The sequence below is a fragment of the Phascolarctos cinereus genome, unplaced genomic scaffold (assembly GCF_003287225.1).
Source record: "Phascolarctos cinereus isolate Bilbo 61053 unplaced genomic scaffold, phaCin_HiC Scaffold_1;HRSCAF=81, whole genome shotgun sequence".
In the NCBI taxonomy this organism is placed as follows: domain Eukaryota; kingdom Metazoa; phylum Chordata; class Mammalia; order Diprotodontia; family Phascolarctidae; genus Phascolarctos; species Phascolarctos cinereus.
In genome coordinates, this window is record NW_027555514.1 from 28,547,167 (window position 1) to 28,566,500 (window position 19,334).

General features: G+C 39.4%; 2 protein-coding genes across 6 annotated transcripts in view; one reads left to right on the forward strand and one right to left on the reverse strand.

Annotated features, from left to right (window-relative positions):
- Positions 1-11,679, forward strand: part of TOP2B (DNA topoisomerase II beta) — an 88,546-nt gene extending 76,867 nt beyond the window's left edge. For both annotated transcript variants that reach the window (XM_020971095.2, XM_020971097.2), the window contains exons 34-36: positions 5,342-5,464; positions 7,154-7,251; positions 11,193-11,679. In XM_020971095.2, the coding sequence (XP_020826754.1) occupies positions 5,342-5,464; positions 7,154-7,251; positions 11,193-11,354 (383 nt within the window). In that variant the 3' untranslated portion in view covers positions 11,355-11,679. The remainder of the gene's footprint in view (positions 1-5,341; positions 5,465-7,153; positions 7,252-11,192) is intronic.
- Positions 10,313-19,334, reverse strand: part of RARB (retinoic acid receptor beta) — an 829,117-nt gene continuing 820,095 nt past the window's right edge. For 3 of the 4 annotated variants that reach the window (XM_020971099.2, XM_078151358.1, XM_020971098.2), the window contains 3 exons: positions 17,465-17,669; positions 16,094-16,252; positions 11,724-13,211 (listed from right to left, as the gene is read on the reverse strand). In XM_020971099.2, the coding sequence (XP_020826758.1) occupies positions 13,015-13,211; positions 16,094-16,252; positions 17,465-17,669 (561 nt within the window). In that variant the 3' untranslated portion in view covers positions 11,724-13,014. Of the gene's footprint in view, positions 10,400-11,723; positions 13,212-16,093; positions 16,253-17,464; positions 17,670-19,334 lie in introns of those variants that run through there. The other variant, XM_020971102.2, reaches the window with a different exon arrangement.

The window sequence follows — 19,334 nt, forward strand, 5'->3', positions numbered from 1 at the left end:
TCTCAAAAACTCTGATTGGCTTCCACTGCCAACAGGGTCAAGTTCACACTCCTTAGCCTGGCATTCAAGCCTATGGAGTGCATGACTCCAACATGCCTTTGCAATTTCATCTTTCACTCTTCTCCCTTCTTATTTCATGCAACATTAAATACAATGATACTAAGGCAAAACAACAAACCAGCCCTGCCTTTGGGGAGGGGATACCATCTTGTAGATAAGGAAATACAAGATAATGGGAGGAGAAAGAGGCATCCTTAAGAACTAAGGAGGATCATAAAAGACTTTCTGTGCCTTAAAGGAAAGCAGTTGCTCCATGTAGGCAGCATTTACTTTATGCATGAGGGTCAGCCTGTGCAAGGCCCACATGTATGAAGTGGGTTGCTGAGTTTGGGGAGCAGCCAGTAGGCCATTTGGCTGTCATGGATAGTTGGGAAGGAGAGTAAGTTGAAACATATCTGGAATGCTAATCTGAAGCCAGACCCTAAGCTTGGATTGTGTCCCCACAGCAGTAGGGTTCCAGGACAATTTTTTGATAGGATGGATTGGAGAAGGGAGAAGTTGGAAGTTGGGAAACCTGTGAGGAGGCTATTTAAGTTGTCTAGGCAAGAGATGACAAGTGCCTAAACCAGAGTGGTGGCCTAGCGAGTGCAGAGAAAGCAGCAGATGAGCTACTTTCTGTTCTCTGAATTTGTCCTGCCCATTCTCACTTTGGTACTTTGGCCTACGCCATCTCCCACTTCTGGAAGGCATTTCTTTAGCATTTCTTATCTATTGAAATTCTTTTCATCTTCCCATTTCAGACCCCAGGTCTTTTTAGAGTTCTTCCCCGATTTCCCTCAGCACCAAGTAATCTATCCCTCCTCAAACGTTTCAGAGTACTTTGTGCCTTTTATAAACACTTACACCTTCTGATTTGTCTTATAGTTATGTATATCCTCAGTTTCTCTTTGCTCCTAAATTGTAAATTCTTTAAGGTCAAGGGCTGTACTTCATGAATCTTTGTGTTTTCAGAACCTAGCCCACGACTTCATGCCTAGCAGATGCTTAAGAAATGTTTGTTCAAGTGCATTGAACTTGTTTAAGGATGTTCTCACCAAAGAATCTTATTATCAAAAGGTGTCATTTGTAATGTGGTACCTTTCAGTGAATTCCAAGTTCAGTGCTCCAAAGGGTAGGTGCTTGAGTATAAAATGGATTCAAACTATATTCTGTTAGTATCCTGCTGGTGGCCTTCTTATTCCAAATAAAGAATAGAATTCTGGACCAAGTCTGACATCTACATGGATTTTAGGAGAAGGAAATTTTTAAGGAACTGAGACTCAATGTAAAGTTGACTCAAGAGAGAATGAAATTCTGAGGTGTAATCCCAAATCATCCCATCTTTGCAAACCATCATTTGAAATGTTTGATAAGCACAACTGGTTAGGAAGTGGTGTGAATGAGCTTGAAGGTTAAGCCTTTTGGGACCATTTGGCTTCATTCAGTTCTCAGACCAAATTATTCTCTTAAACCTTTCAGCTGCTTTATTAATAAATGTTTACTTTTGGTCATAGAGAGAAATGAACATGAAATAATGAAGGGTTACACCTTGTCATTCTTATGTGTTATAAGAACACATTGCATTTGATTTGATGTATGAAGATAACAGATTATCATTAAATCTAATAATCAAAGCATGTTTATTAAATATCTGTGCTTGGTACCATCGATGAGAATCTTAAAAAATGATAAGGTCCTTGTCCCCCAGGATCTTCAAAATCTAGACACGATTGTTACCTATTATATAGCTATAAGTTAAATTCTTAGCTAGAATAGCTCAGAGAAGGCAGGAAGTTCCTACCTTGTAAACTTCCAACTTACAGATACCCCATCTCTATCCGTGTTTTGCCACCACAAGAGCCTCAACTGTAGGAGTCACCCCTCGAATTCCCAGTGAAGAAATTCTTAGGCCAGTGGGGACAGTGGGAAGAGCAGTGACGCAGGGCTCAGAAATGCACTATACAATTCAGTACCCATGTGACCCTGGACCGACAAGTCACCTAACTTCCATGGATCTCAGTTTCCTCTTCTCTGATAGAAGAGAACTGGATTCGATGACTCTTGAGGGCCCTTCGGTGACCCCAGATCCCCAGTCCAGTGAGCTGGCCCTAGAGCCCTCAGAGTACTGTATTGATGAGTACCACCATCTTGAGCCTCCTGAGGAATCCCTCCTGTTCCTTCCCTTCTGTTTTCAGTAAAACCCTGGCAATGAGTGTGGGGTTGGACAGTGCCTCTAATCAATTAAATTCATCTTTAAGAAGGTGGCAAATATAAAGAAATAGCTGTTTTGGGCTGGATTTTGACCAATAAGTTGAAAGTGTTTGGGGAAGTGAAAATGCTGGTAATTTGGGGAAGCAATGATCTTTTGGATCATAATAGATAGGAGAGAATTCTGGGCATAGTCTGAGAACTACCAAGGACTTTGGGGAAAGGGTATTTCAAGAAGTTCAGAGAGAAGATAGAATTCCATAGGATTCCCAGGAGGGAAATTCTGGTGAGCCAACGCTGGATGATTTCATGTGTCAGGGATGGAAATGTGGCAAGGATCAGAAAAAGGCCACTGTCTGCTTCTGACTTATGGATATCACCATTGATACAGAGATTGGTGGAGGACTCCCAGCTGGTGGCAGGTTTTGGTTTTTTTCCTTTCATACTAACAGCAGCAAAACCATAGAAGTTTCTCCAACATCCTGTTAGAAGTCTTTTGTGCCACCTTTAGTTCCTGTGTTGTGGAGACATGTATTGACAGTACTGAGCTGTTCTATATCATTTATTCACTTATGTAGTTCAATTCGACGTTTATTAAACTCCTACTATGTGCCTTTGCTAGTTTGTTGAGAAAAATACAACACTTAGACTATACTATTGCATATGTCAATTCTAAGTATATTCTTCTCCAGTAGCAAAACATATAAAATGCTATAAGTAAAGTAATTTTTCAAGTTTATTATATTATCAATAAAATTTGTAAATGAATGTTAAGAAATTGGCTAGAATTAACTTTTTATAGTAATAGTCATCTTTTTATGTTGCCTATAAGATTTTTTTTTTAATCTAACATAATAACACCTTTTAGGCCAGGTTCTGCACAACACGTGCTGCTTGCAGCACACCAAAGGATTTCAGTTGGCCTTCCAAATGTTTTCCTCTACATTTTTCGTGGGCCATCCGAAAGCCTTTGGAGTGCTGCAAGCAGCACGGGTTGTACAGGCCTGTTTTAGACCAGATCAGAATATGCTGATGTCATTGCTTTTTCGAGAGATCTATCATTTATCTTCTCTCCCTCCTCATCCTGATAAATCTGGGAATCTGGAGTTAAGCTATTGACTTTATATTACATATGATGTTTATTAAAAATAAAATTGTGTTAGTGGACTTTACAGAGTTCTTAGCTGTATTTCCTTTCTCTTTTGTTCAAATGGAAGAGACAAAATACGTTTCAAGACAGTTTGAATTCATTTTAAAAATTTCAAGTATTAATGAACTTGTTGCATTCTCACTGTATTTTAAGATCCTTTTAAAGAAATGTTTCCCTCTAAATCTAAAATATTGTGAAAATTAAAACTCAAGTTGCTTCATTATGATACTCACGAAATTAACCTTTAGAGTTTTTATGAGAATGATTAATATGTCAGGTGTTTTTAGAAATGTTTTTCTAAGCTGTTTATAGCCCATTTCAAATAACAGCATACTTTTGAATTGCTTCAGGGCAGAGTATGCATATTTAATTTTAAAAGTATATTGTTAATGCAAAATAGTTTGGCACATACTAGGTATAGACCAGCATCTCACACCCTATGCCAGGATAAGGTCAAAATAGGTACAGGATTTAGACATAAAGGGTAATATCCTAAGAAAGTAGAAGGAGCATGGAAAATTTTACCTGTCAGATCTATGGGTAAGAGAAGCATTTATAACCCAACAAGAGATAGAGAGCATTATGAGATGTGAAATGGATAATTTTGATTACATCAAAGTAAAAAGTTTTTGCGCAAGTAAAACCAATGCAGCCAAGATTAGAAGGAAAGCAGGAAACTGGGGGGAAGATTTCACATTTAATTTCTCACATATATAGAGAGAACTGAGTCAGATTTATAAGAATACAAGTCATTCCCCTATTGATAAATGGTCAAAGCTATCTACAGTAATATGAAAAAAAAATGCTCTAAATCACTGTTGATTAGAAAAATGCTAATTAAAAGAACTCTGAGGCACCATCTCACACAGATTGGTTGATATGACAGAAAAGGAAAATGACAAATGTTGGAGGGGATGTGGAAAAATTGGGACACTAATGCGTTGTTGATGGAGTTGTGAACTGATCCAACCATTCTGGAGAGCGGTTTGGAACTATGCCCAAAGGGCAATCAAACTGTACATACCTTTTGATGTAGCAATACAGCTATTAGGTCTGTATCCCAAAGATATCAAAGAAAAAGGAAAAGGACCTATACATACATACGTTCATACATACATACATACATACATACACACACACACATACATACACACACATTTATAACACCTCTTTTTGTGATGGCAAAGAATTGGAAACTGAGGGGATGCCCATCAATTGGGGAGTTACTGAATAAGTTGTGGTATATGATTGTGATGGAATACTGTTGTGCTATAAGAAATGATGAGCAGGATGGTTTCAGAAAAACCTAGGAAGACTTATATGAACTGATGCAAAGTGAAATGAGCAGAACCAGGAGAACATTGTACCCAGTAACAGCAATATTGTATGGTGATCAATTGTGAAGGACTTAGCTCTTCCCAGCACTACAGTGATGTAAGACAGTTCTGAAGGACTTACGATGAAAAATGCTATCCAGTTCCAGAGGAAGAACTGATGGAGTCTGAATGCAGACTGAAGCATACTTTTTGCTTTATTTTTCTTGTTTTTTTGGGGGAGGAGGGGAATCTGTTTTCTTTTGCAACATGGATAATATGGAAATATGTTTTGCATGACTACACATATACAGTCTATCAAATTGCTTGCCTTCTCAAAGAGAGAATTTGGAAGTAAAAATTTTAAAAAATGAATGTTAAAAATTTTTTACATGTCATTGAAGAAAAAAGAGAGAAAAGGGGCAAAAAGCATATTGTCATACCATGAGAAACTGCCTTTGAATTGGCACTCGGTAAAAAGAGATTCTTTTATTACATAAATAGTATATTAAGGAAGTTTTCTATTTGACCTTTGCATGTAAGTAGCATGTATTATGCCAATAAAATTTTTTATTCCTTAATAAATTACTGTATTAGATTAATAATCAATCTAACTTAAATTGGTTAACAGCAAAGCTATCTTCAGATGCACCACCTAAGCCCAAGAGACTTCCCAAACAGAAGAAAATAGAAACTACAAACTCTGACTCAGATTCAGAATTTGGCATTCCAAAGAAGACAACTGCACCAAAAGGTTTGCATTCTTTTCTCTTACCCTTTCTTATCTCCAAAGATTTGTAGATTTAAAGGGAGGCAGAGAGCAAATCAATTTCAATTGTTTTCCTTCTGATACCTGTTTATAAAGGTGTATAATAGAATTGTAATTATGGGAGGAACTTTAAGAAATCTGTCTGTTCATCCCTTGTTTTACAAGTAAAGCAGTGAGGAAACTGAGATCCATAAAGGTTGAGTGACTTGCCTGGGGTCATAAAACTTTTGCTGAACCACACTTAAAAGTCTTCTGCCTCTTTGTCCTGTACTGTATCTATATACACTAGACCATTTGTGTCAAACTCAAATAGAGACAGGGACCACTAAAGCTATGGCCGCATATTGACTTAGTTTTAAATTGTAATATTATAGGTTTTATTATGTTTTATTTGTTTTATTAAATATTTACCAATTACATTTTAATTTGGTTTGGGCTCCACTCAGGAGTATTGTGGGCTATGTTGTGTTTGACACCTCTGCATGACACTGTCTTCTGTGACCCCATAAGAAATAAGACAGAGAGATTAGTGGATGACAACATAGGACATGGTACCTGTCCTTCCTTTCTCTCATTACCCTTCTTTTTTACCTTGATGGGGTTTGGCAGGCTCTTCCCCCCAGAGTTGTTTTAATAGCTTATCATGGAAATTTCATGCTCCAACAGTAATTACACTGATCTTAAACTTAGACCCAGAAGAAGGAAGTTACTAGATAGTTGTTTTGCAAGAAGTTGGGCTTATTTTCAGGTTTGGGGAAGAAAAAGGATGCCTGCTAAAATCCTGTTAATAAAAACCTTTTGTGTATTGGTATTTGTACTAATGATTACTTGATATAAAATTAGCTAGGGATTAGAAATTTTTTAGTTAATGTGGACATATATTGTAATAGAGTTGGCTGTAAAGTATTTGACCTATATTTTAAGTGTTGCTGCTTTTTGAAAGCAAGCCAAACAGTTTCTCAATGGATGACTGACTATACATACATACATACATACATATAAAATATATGCCAGCAGACTTTTATACCAAAGGGCTGATTTATCAGCTTCTAAATGAGTTTACTAGAACATTTGCTGCTAGTTATATAGTTAAGAGTTTCAAGAAATCAGCAATCTTTATTGTTGACTCACCACTCACAGTGCTTGATATGAACTACAAGGCCAATTTTATGTAGTTTCCTATGAATGTTTGCACCGTCTTGCATGATGAGCAATTCTTCGTATAGACACAGCTTGGTTTTTGAAGAATCCTTCTCCCAACCCTCCCAAAAATGAGGAAAAAATTATACATTGGGCAGTTTAAAGAGTCACAGCCCCAAGAAGACAGAAGAATAGAGATTAAAGGGAATGAAATTGGAGCCATGGTAATTTAGAATACTGTGGCATATGGTATATCATAGAGCATTTAAAATTATGTGTTAATTCAGTGATCTAGGTGGTAGTCTTCCATAATGTCTCTTGGCAACCCATTCTAGTGCCCCAAGACTCTTACAGAAACCTTTTTAAAATTCAAATGAACTTTAGCATAGTCCTTACAATTTTCGTAATTAAAGTTTAAATATTGTTGTATTGACTAAGAATAAAAAAGGAGGAAGATTCAAATAATAGCCATTTTTACATTCTTATAATGGCCATCACTTATGATATTTTTAAAAATCTGATTTTCCTTTTAAGGTAAAGGCCGAGGTGCAAAAAAACGGAAAGTATCTGGCTCCGAAAATGAAGGCGAATACAATCCTGGGAGAAAAACGTCCAAGTCCACACCTGGCAAGGTGATCTATGACTTTGTTATCTCACAGTTTTGTTCAAGATCACTATCGAGTGGTTGACTTAAGCAGTTGTGCTACTTATTTCACTGAAATCAAGGCGCGCCACTTGGCATTTCGGACATCAGCCATGGCCTGTGCTTGGTTAAATAGGCTACTTGTCAGTGGATATAGGAGAATTTCTTGTTCCTTAGCAACTTTTAAATGGGTAAAAAGTATTTCCATGAATTAAATAATTTGCTCATTTTGAATTCAGAGTTCATCTATGTTGAAGATAAGGAATAGATCTAACGCCCTCTTCCATACTATCCCTGTTACAGTAGCAGGTATATTCTGTGAAGGTGGGGAGCCACGCAGCTAGAAGGGTATCTTGTTGTGTCTGACTCTTCATGACCCTGTGGACTGTACCATGCCAATGCTGTCCATGGGATGTTCTTGGCAAAGATACTGGACTGAGTTACCATTTCCTTCTCCAGACAAGGCTATTTTATAGATCATTTAATCCAGCCCCTCATCTTATATATAGAGACTGAGGCCCAAAAGGCTTGTGACTCTTCCAGTCATGCAGCTAGTTAGGGGCAGAGTTTGGCCTCTGCATCCTTTGCAATACACCAGTTTGAATATTATAAAATATCTTTCTTTGTGACAAGTAAGGAAAGTTTTTTGAAAAAGCTTTCAGTTATTTAACAAGAATTAATTTTTGGATTGCCTCTACCTGTACACTGCGACAGAAGGATGAGTAGTATCAGGTGCCTTTTTTATATAAGATAGTGAATCAGGAACTTCTTTATTAAGATTTTAAAAAATTAAAACTTTTCTTATCTCTTGTTGACTTTTAGTTCTGAAATGTGCTTCATAGGATTGGTAGTATATACCTTGATACTTAACCATTTGTCCTTTCCTCTCAAAACTGACACCCTTGGAAAACTCATCTTATGGTTTTAATTATAAGTTCAGTACTAATGACTTATAGATTTTCTCTACAGCCTTAACTTCACACATATACTTCAGGTCTATGTTTCCATTTCCCCACAGGGCATTTCCTTTTTGGGTGACCTAATATTCCCTCAAACTCAGTGTTCAAAGTTGAACTTCCCATTACCTCATTCCCCTACCCTAAAAAATCGAGCTTTCCATTTCTGCTCATAACATCACTGTTCTTCCGAAGTCCTGTCCAGGAAACTCTTGTCTCTGATGTGGTCATCTTCATTGTCTTTATATTGTTAACAATATAAAGAATTTCAGCTCTTCCAGGGAGTTAGCATTCTTCACTAGACCTGTTAACATGGCTATAATCCATTTTCTTTTATAGAACTAGTTTTTTAGGCAGAGTGATCCTGGGATGTTGTTGATAGCATGTCTTGGTAGATTGCACCAAGTTAATTACAAACATACTCAAGTTGCTCCTTGAAAACAGGTGTATATATTGAGCAGGCACACAAGATTAAAATATACATTAGTTGCTTTGGGGAAAATTTTAGCAGAAACAAATTGCTAGCCTCGCTGTTACCTTGTTTGCATGGAGAATTTTAGCTATAACAGACTACAGAAATCCTAACCAGCACTTATCTGTAACAAATGTGCATATGAAAAGCAGAAATAAGGGTGTCATATTTTTTCCAGGGATTCCTATGAATATTTGGGTACCAGGAGTCAGGGTAAGATTCAGCCAATTCAAGAACAGAGTAACAGAATAAGAGTGCCTTGCCAGGGACCTAGAAATGGTTGAGGTCCAAAAAGCGACCTCTAGGAGTAAACAGCTTCTATAGAAGTCTGGAAACCTCAAGCTCCAAAGCCTCAGCTACAGTGAAGAGAGTGTTTTGTTTTCTAGATTTATGCCCCCTCAACCCTCCCATCCATTTCTGGCTACAAAGCTCATAGCCTTCTCTCATCTTTTACCACCATAAGGGGAGGCAGGAAAATGCCTCTCTACCTCTGCCCCTTTTCCTGGCATTGGATGGATGAACCAAATTAATTTATCTCTAGGGCGCTACGAGTTCTTCTCTGTTGTTTTCCTCATTGCTTACCTCTTCTGGGAGGTGGGAGAGGGGAGCCTGCACTTGTGCCTACCTCAGATCAATCCAGCTACATTGTGAAGTGCCCTGTCTTCTTTAAAGTTCAAACCCATTGAATACAAAAGAAACTCTCCCCCATCTTCCTAGCCATTTCTGCAGTTCCTCTGTGAGAGCCCAGGCACCCTTTCTTGGGCCCCGCCTTCTGGCTAAGTCTGTCTCCAGGGGCAGCTGAACTGCAGTAAGATAGTAGCAGGTTTGCTTCACAGCCACATTTGTTCGCAAACCACTTACCAACAAACACCCAGTTGGTCATCAAGGCCAGGCAGTTCTTCCACAGAATTGGTTCTCGGATTTATCCCTTCTTTTCCATTCTTACTGCCACCAGTCTGTCTGCCTTTGTTATTCTGGGTACCATTCGTCTGGTTCAGCCTGTTTTTGTCCGGGTCCCTCATCCTTTCTGCCTTCTAGGAAGTTCTTTTCTGTGGTGTTCAGGATCTTTGTCTCATCTTCCTGCTTATCCAGGCTTAATTCTCCCTGTTGCCCAACAGGAGCTGCCAACTTGTCAGTCCCATCTTTCTCCTGCCTCTCCTGCATCCATGTTCATTTTTACTGCCCATACTTTGACACTCCGCATACCCGAGTACACTCACTCTTTCCACAGAGCCAAATCTTTCCCCTCCTTCAAGGCCTGGTTTATCGATCACACCCTCTCAGAGCTGGAATGGACCTTACAGATTAAGCCATTCTTCATCTGGCAGAGGAGCAAACTGAGGACTGCATAGATGGCATTGCCTGCCAGAATTGGAACCCAGGACCTGCTGGCTTTTAGTCCACTTGCATGAAGCCCTTACAACTACTCTAGCCTGTCAGTTCTCTCCTTTATAGCGCTTAGAAGAGTTTGAATCACACAATTTAGCACCTAATTATAAATTACATTCATTCTGATTCTCCAAAAGCATACATTCTAGGAGGACCTAGAGTTAGGCAATAATGAAACAATGAAGCAGGATGCCTCCCCTCCTGTACCACAGAATTATTTATTTTGTAAGGAGGTCTTTGGTGGGACCTTAGGTATCCAAGCGGGATTACCTGCTTCTTCCACAAGTCCAATGTAGAGCCTGGACCCATTCATTTTGAGCCTGGCAAGGAAAAGGAGGCAGAATAATCTATGAGAGTTGGTAGAGTGGGTTAACACAGGTTCGTGTTTTTGTCATCATCTTCTTCATAATAATAGTAGCAGTTTAAGGTTTACAAAGTGCTTTACAATCACATTATTTGATCCTTACAGCAACACTCTGAGGTAGGTGCTGTTATCCCCATTTTACAGATAATGAAACTGAGACTCAGAGGTGAAGTGAGTTGGTCAGTGTCACACAACTATCTAAGTCAGAGTTTGAACTCAGGTCTTACTAATTCCAAACCCCTTGTTCTTATCCACTGTGCTACCTCGCTGCCTCTGGCTTGGTACTTAAGACACCCTAGCTCTTAATTCACTACTGTGTACTAGTTTTGTTTCCCAAAAGAGACTGTAGGTTCTTTGAGTATGAGACTCGTGACTGACACTATTTTTATTTTGCCCAGCTACAATGGGAACACTGGAGGGGCTTGCTGACTGTTTGTGGTTTGGGTTTTTTCGTTAGTTAGCCTTCAGATATGAAATAATTGTGGGTGGTGACTGCGTTCTAACATCTTCCTGTAACCCAGCACACATCTCTAGCTAGTGTCTACAGTGCAGCTACAGTGGGGAATTGCTAGATTCCATCTACTTTCTCAGGAAAACATGTTTGTTTTCTTCATTGAACATAAAGTTCTCTGCTTTTTAATGAAAAAATGCAGCTGCCACGGATGCTTTTATATGTTAGGTGGATTGTGAACAGTAATTTTTCTTGGATCATTAAATCCAAAGTTTGGTTTTTTTTTTTTAATTCTTAGAAATCCAAGAAGGCCTCCTTCGACCAGGATTCAGACATGGACATCTTCCAGGCAGACTTTCCCCCTGAACCACCATCTCTTCCTCGGACAGGTCGCACCAGAAAAGAAGTAAAATATTTTGCAGAGTCTGATGAAGATGTTGATTTTGCAATGTTTAATTAAGTGCCCGAAGAGCACTCAAACATTTTCAATGACTACCTTGTGTTGTCTTTTTTGTCTTTTCTGTCGCAGACTTTTGTACATTTGGCTTATTTTACTGTGATGATGTAATAGATGGTTTTTATTATTGTGTGTAGGCCTTTTAACATTTTGTTCTTACACATACAGTTTTATGCCCTTTTTTACTCATTGAAATGTCACGTATTGTCTGATTGGCTTGTAGAGATGTTCTAGGCTGCTGTGCTCAAGCACACATTTTAATTGTCATGGTTGCAGACTAAGGACCTGCTTTTTGAAATGAAATTTAAACATTAAAAATGGAACTGTGTTATCTGCCTCTTTAATGAAGATAAACTCAAGCTCCCACACACCTTTAAAATAAATATATTTTATTCTTTGCCAGGAGACTCCATGGAAAAAGGTAAACAGTATATGAACATAGAAAGCATTGTTAAACAATCTCAATGTACAAACAGAGCCAGTGAAAGTACATCACAGACTTCCTAAAATATCAGGAAAAAAAAATCCACTAGTGCTTAAATGAGACCTAAGAAACTGACCCTTTCATCTGTTAACCACTCTATTACAGTCAAAAGAGACAGCTTCTCTGCCCATGCCTTTGGGAATTAGTGATGGCCCTTGGCATCAAGGAGGCTGGAACATCCCCACACCTGGCATGACTTGCAAAGTATAGGTGGGAGCCCAGCCTACTCGTTATCCAGTGACATTTCCCTAATGGCTTGTGAACAGGTAAACAGAAACATCCTGACATTGAAAAGTGTTTCTGCCTTGTCGGCTGTCCTTACTGTAAAAATGCAGTATCTCTTCTCCTTCAAATGTGTAGTTCTGTCATCAAACAAGTAATAAACCACTTCTCATTTAAAGGACGTTAACAGTTGGACAAATGACATTGGATTAAACTGAACTGGCAGTTACGCTGAAACAGAAGTCTGTTCTGCTAGTGCAGCGAGGTCATCTACTTGTTACGGGGCAACACGGAATCGAAGATGCAGTTTGAGAGCATCAGAAAGAGCCAGGACATGTTTCCATACGAACTAACCCAGAATCTCTCTCAACCTCCCTTGTCTGGATGTACATTCCAGTCTTACGTCGTTCCCCGGGTGTCTGGAGCGGTCTGGGAAGGCAAGACCGTGTCTCTTTAACCTTTCTTAACTGGACAAGGACAGTCGCCTTGTTTTTCACGACCTTGATGTCGTGGTCTTTTGGGGTATGCAAGACAAGAGGAAAGCACCACACATCCAGTCGAGAAAGAGCAGAGCCAGACATCTGTATGTACAAAGTCCTTAGAACTCTAACCAGGGTTTCAATCGGGTGGAATTGGTCTTGTCATGCAATCTTGAGTGTTTAGAAGAGAAAATAGAAGCTTTTAACGAATTTCTGGTTGCATGAAATGGTTGATTTTAACATTTTTAAGTCTGTATTTCTAGTTAGGAATCAAACAGTGAGGAGTATATATATATATATATATGTATATATATATATTTATATATTGGTACATATGAAAACTTCTTGGTCCTTCTTGAATTTTAATATATCTTTTCAGTCCCAAAACTAAGCAGCAGTAAAAAAAAAATTTTTTTCTTGCTTTTTAAATCCGGGAACAGAAGGTAGTGGGGAATGTCGGAAGTGACTGGAAAATGTCTTATTGCACCAGTGGGGACTGCCCGACCCCACTGTTCTCCACGGAGCTGGGTGAGATGCTAGGACTGTGCTCTGCCGTATTGCCACTGGAACTTGGTGTCAGGGGTTCATGTCCTTCAGAATTCTCCAGCATTTCCTGAATGAGAGGGGGCATTGAGCCAGGGATTTCCATTTTCAGTGTAATCACACGTTCTGCACCTTTGAAAAGAGAGCAAAGAAATCTGCTGAAGTTGTGCCACATGGCTTTATTCCTCTCCTCTCCTCGGCACACCAACATAAGGGACTTTAGGGCTCCTTTCACAAGGATACTTCCTCCTTCATACCAAATATCGCCTACAAATAATCTAGTTTGGAAACGCAAACAAGCCAGATGCCTCTTGGTTTCTGAAGTTTTAAAAATGAGACCATAAATAGTTTGTGCAAGTTAAAAAAAGGCCAATAACAGCATGACCCAGATTATTCTCTCCGATAACATGATGCTAATTGCTAATCACTTTTGAGCATTAGAGGAGAATTTTTCCATTCTGAACGTACCTTATTCCTCTTCTTTAAAGACGGGTGAAAACTATTACAGCTTCTCAACTTGGAAACTGACACAAGACAGAAAATTGTTCTGATAACTCACAGAACTGTGCCTTAACCACAGCTTTACAAGCATTTACTCATCTATAGTTTCTTAAGACTCTAAGAAACCACATCAATTCAGAAAAACAGGGTGCCTCACCAGTAGAGACTAAATACTGACACGGGCTGATATGGGCTCAACCCTGCAATCAAAATATTTCAGGAGCAAATGTCTCTTGTGGACTTTGAGCATCACCTAAAAAGAGATATTAAAAGAGAATTGACCAAAACCTAATTTCTCTTATAATTAAGTCAGCAAATGGAACATATAATAGACCATAAGGGGGAAATCCACATAGGTCATAAATGTATATTAACTGACCCAAGCTAGAACATTCTGACATAGAGAATGGTTCTTCATTCCTTTTTTAGTTTCCTTGGAGAAACCTCAAATTACATTCCGCAGACCTTAGAGCTCCCTCATTTTTCAGTTGATGAAACTGAGAACCAAGGAGGTTATAATCTTCCTTAAGATTACAAAGTTAAGTAGAAGAGCAAGGATTCAAATCCAGGGTCTTTCCATTCTGAATTCCATGGTTTTGCTATGGTATGGAGCTGCAGAAATTAGCCACTTTGTGCCCCCCCCCAACTCCAATACAATAAATATGTTTACACTAGAAACACTTGACTAATTCTTCTTCCTGAGAACTCATGACATGTATGTATGTATGTATATCTCTCACTTTGCTCATCCATTATGCTATCTCCTCACCTGAAGGATTTGGTGTTGAGCAAAAAATGTTCTCTGCCTCCCGCTGGGATGAAAACTTTTGTTTCCAATCCACAGAACAGAGAAAACAATGCCTAATGAGGTGGTACCTGTTCTATTCCAGAAAGTACCTGTCAGCCTTACTTCAGCCCCTCCAGGCATGCAATGAGCCTGCTGTCATCAGGCACTGCTCTAATACGGCAGAAGAGGCAGGCAGAATCCCAAGGACCGTAACTCCCCCAAACTGAGAGCTGCTTCCTCAGCTCACACAAGCAAGTAAACTTCAGCAGGTCTTCAGAGGCAAGGTGCCATAATGGCGAGATGAGGATGACAAGCACTTGTTACCAGTGATCGACTGCTGTTGAATTTCTCAACAAAAGCATCCAACAATGGTGCCTTCACCTCACCCAAGTCCCTGTTTTTTGGCTCTGGGCACTTCTGTAATTGCTTGAGTCATCTCTGAACTGGAAATCACAAGGCACAAAATACTTCTAGCTGTCAGGAAGGCTGGCACTCTCTTGCCTATCGGTGTCCTGAAGTAAAGCTACCTGTGACAGAGACCCTGTTCCATTTGTGTTGAGGTTCAGTTCCAATCTTGGCTCTCACTTGGCGGTTCTGCCATATACAACCTATGAGACGTTGGGCAAATCCCTTCCCCTTTCTAAGCCATTGTTTCTTCATCTGCAAAATGAAGAGGATCTCTAAGGGCCTTTCTTCAAGACTATAGGGATTTCCATAAATAATGTGTAGGAAAACTAGAAAGATGTACAAAGCAGGGGAATTAATATGGGAAGCAACCTAGTATGTATAGCGGCTTTTGAGTAAGGAAGATAAATTTGATTCCTGGCTCAGACACTTTCTAGCTGTGTGATCCTGAGCAAGTCACTTAACCTGTGCCTGCCTCAGTGGCCTCAACTGCAGAATGGAGATAGATAGCACATACTTTACAAGGTGGTTGTAACGATGAAATGATATCATACATATAAACGGCCCTGCAAATGTTGAAGTGCTACGAAAATAATAATTCCTTAATGAGACCTCTCCTAGAACATCAAAGAATAATTGTTTTTTCCTTCAAAATAGTAATTTTGGGGGCAGCTAGGTGATGCAGTGGATAGAGCACTGGCCCTGGAGTCAGGGGGACCTGAGTTCAAATCCAGCCACAGGCATATAACTCTCCCTAGCTGTGTGACTCTGGGCAAGTCACTTAACCCCAATTGCCTCACCAAAAAAAAAAAAAAAGGAAAAGTAATTTTTGAAAACTTAAGTTTTCTGAATGTCAGCATTCTCAATGTTCTCTTGCAATTAAGTGGCATCAGTTAGCCTTGTATAAGTTTAAAACAATATTTTCACTTTCTTCATCTTCAGTCAGTCAACAAGTATTTATTAAGTACTGACTATGTGCCAGGCACTGTTCTAGGGGTTAAGATACAGAAACAAAAGAAACAGTCCCTGTTTTCAAGAAGCTTGCATCCTCACCCCTCTTTATCTCCTTTTTATGCCTTATATTTCTTTAGACGGAAAGCTCCCCACCCTAATCCTGACAGAGGCAGTGCTTGGAAGAACCCTCTTTTAGAGAGCTGAAGAGGACTCTGAGAGTCTCTGGGTCTCAAAGAGACTCCAGGGCCAGCATCATGCCACACTTGAGGAAAAGACACTGGGGTTTGTTTTTTTTAAATAGTTCTCAGAATTGTCTGTCCTGATTTCTTGTAAAAAAACAAAACCGCGGCAAACAGCAGCTCCATACCTTTTGCACTAATGCTACGGAGATCTGTGATCTTCATTAGGATCTTTGGAAACATGTGAGGCTTGTTGGGCCGTCTCTTTCTGATGTAAATTTTCAGTGCTTCCAGCAATGGCTCTTGTAGCTTATCCACTTTTGTTGGTTCCTCTAGGTCCTGACGATCTAGAGACCAGAAAGAAAGTATGCAGTCACTGGGGACATGGTAGGGCAAGAGTCTCTGATTTCATTAGCACAGAGAACAGCTGGCTAAAGACACTTCTTCTACCAATGCAGGTGGCCACCTCTGCCACTCAGAGTCTTACAGACTTGGCTAGAGCATTAAGGGGCCCAGTGACTTTCCCGAGGCCAGTTGCCTGTGTTAGAGCCCACCCTGCAGTCATAAGGAGGGTTAAAAAGCAGCCAGGCATCTGTTGTTTGCTGGATTTCATCTGCAGCCCTGATAAATCAAATCTCACCTTCCCTCCCTCTTGTCCTTACTTGGCTGTTCATCTTAAAAGCCACTAGAAACTTGGCCCCTCTGAATTTGGTGGTGCAGTCACTTTTTAAATTTAGAACGAATGTGCCAAGTTGAACATTGGATGAGAGACTGCAGAATCTCAGAGCTGTAAGGGACCTCATAAGCCATTTAATCATTACTCAGCCTCTGCTTGAAGGCCTCCAGTGAAGAGGAACCCACAATCTGTCCTGGCATCCCATTTCGCTTTGGGGTCACTCTAATATTTAGAAAGTCTGACATAAAGCTGAATTCTGTTTTTTCTATAACTTCCTCCAAACTAGAGTTCTGCCCTCTAGCCTAGAGTAACTGGTTTAAGTGAACTCCCTGTCTTGGCCAGAAGATGGCATTACAGAACTAAGAGACCACAAATCTGGGACTGCTTTAAAGAAGGGAGCCCATCTCTTAAAGCCATTGTTATTTGTTTAACCATTTGTGATGTAGTTACTTTGAAATGCTAATATCTCACTGGAAAGAAGACTCCTCGCTCTACTGGGGCACCAGTGGGCCAATGAATTCAAGTGTTTGGCACGCATCCTTGGGAGCTAACTTAATATCCCATTCAAATTTCCCAAGCCACCAAAAAGGTGTTCTGGAGAATTTGACAATAGTATTATCCTGCCTAAAAAACAAAACAAAAAAAAAAGAATGAAAAAAAAGCCCTGCAAGTGTTCAGCAAAACAGTATTTTTGAATCTTTAAAGAGGAGGAGAAGGAGCTTAAATACCATCATGTAGCTCATAAAAACAGGTAAAAACAAAACAAAAAATAATCTCTCTTCCTATGCCTTGTCTCCTGAAAAATAAGCCTGCTGTTGAGATGTGGATGAAGCTCCTTTCTCCTTATCAAAGCTCAAAGACAGGAGATCCTCATGGCCAGTACCTCCACAGATTAAACAGATGGCACTAAGAAGGCCTGTCTCTGTGTCATCCATCTCCAAAGGCAGGAGCTGATTGGCAAAGGTGAACACCAGATCTGTGAGAGGTCCAAAGCCGGCATTGTGCATCTGGGTTCGGTTTAGGGTAAGGCCATCGGAAAAGGTCATTGTGTCTTGTTCAGGTGTGTATCTTGTGCAGATTCTAAGAATCTGTGGGGAAAACAAAATTGAAAACTTTAGGAAGGAAACAATGAAAGAGACACTTTATAGAATCTGATAAAATAATAATTCATTTGCAGGAAAAAAAATCTAGAACATCAAGGGAAATAATGGGGGGAAAAGGAAGGAATAAGAAGGGAACAGCAGTCAGAATTCAAACCATATTATAAAGTAGCAGTCATCGAAACCATTTGGTATTGGATCAAATGAGATATTTGTAGAGTTCTCGGCACAGTGCCCGGCAAGAGTCGGTGCTTAATAAATGCTTGTTCTCTTTCGTCTCCCCTCCTCTATAATGTTAAAAAATAGAAAAGTCCATCAATAAAATGGATTATACAAGAGAGAATCAGAGATAATGGAAGTTAATAATCCAGTATCCAATAAACTCCAAACATAAATTACTTGGGAAAACACTTCTATTTTATAAAAACGTCTGGGAAAACTGAAAAGCAGTCTGGCAGAAATTAGGCTTAGACCAATTTATTATACCATATTCCATTATAAATTCAAAACGGATACTTGACCTGAATATTAAAGATCATATGAAAATAAGTAGAGAAATAAATAATATGCCTCTTAGAGCCATGCATAGAAAATGAATCGTTAACTAAACAAGGGAGAGAGTCAGTTATAAAAGACAAAATGAGTAACTTTGATTACATGAAATTGAAAAGCTTTTGTGGAACAAAACTAGTAGATCTAGGACAAGCAAGGCAGTCAATGGGGAAACATTTTTCTACCAGATTTTTTGGATAAGAGTTTGGTATTCAGTATATTTAGATAACTAACAAATATATAATACTGAAAGTTATCCCCCCAAATAAATCAGTGTTCAAAGGCTATGAACAGTTTTCAAAAGAAGAATTGCAAACTATTAACGACCACAGGAAAAAATGTCCCAAGTCACAAATAATAAGAGATGGCCAAACTGGACTTTTGGAAGGAATTCTTGCTCATGGGAAGACCTCAAACATCCTAGTTCTTACATCCAAGTGACATGGAAGGTGGAATTAGTCAAGTGTCTCCCTCAGAACAGATTCATTTGTAAAGCAACTAGAAGGAGAACTCAAGTTTTAAGATACACCTGACCTCATCAACGCCCACTGACTTCTACTCTCCTGTGGATCTGACCCAACTAGGAGCTGTATCAGTCACCTCGTTGGCCATTCAACTTCTGCTTAAAGATATCCTCTCCCTTCCCCAGACATTCCTAAGAGTCCACTATATCCTAAAGCAGCCCATTCTGAATGGCTAAAATTGTGAGAAATTGTTTTTTCTGATATCAGGTATAAATTAGTTGTCCTCTTTTCAGAACCACTGCTCCTGATGTTGTCTTCTGAGGCCTAAAAGAACAACTCTAATCCTCTTCCATATGACAGCTCCTGTCCTCCCCAACTCCCCACCTAGTTTTCTCTTTTCTAAACATCCCCAATTCATTCAATTGATCCTTATATGGCACAGACCCAAGGCCCATTGACATCTGGGTCTCCTGAAGCCTCCTCCTTCCTTAATGGCCCAACTCAAATATCATCCTCCTCCAAGACATGGTCTTGTATAGACCTTTCTTTCAAAAGAAATCATCTCTCCCATCTCCAGTTTCTGAGAGCATTTTACTTAGCCTAATGCTAACACTTCTATCACATTATTTATACCTGG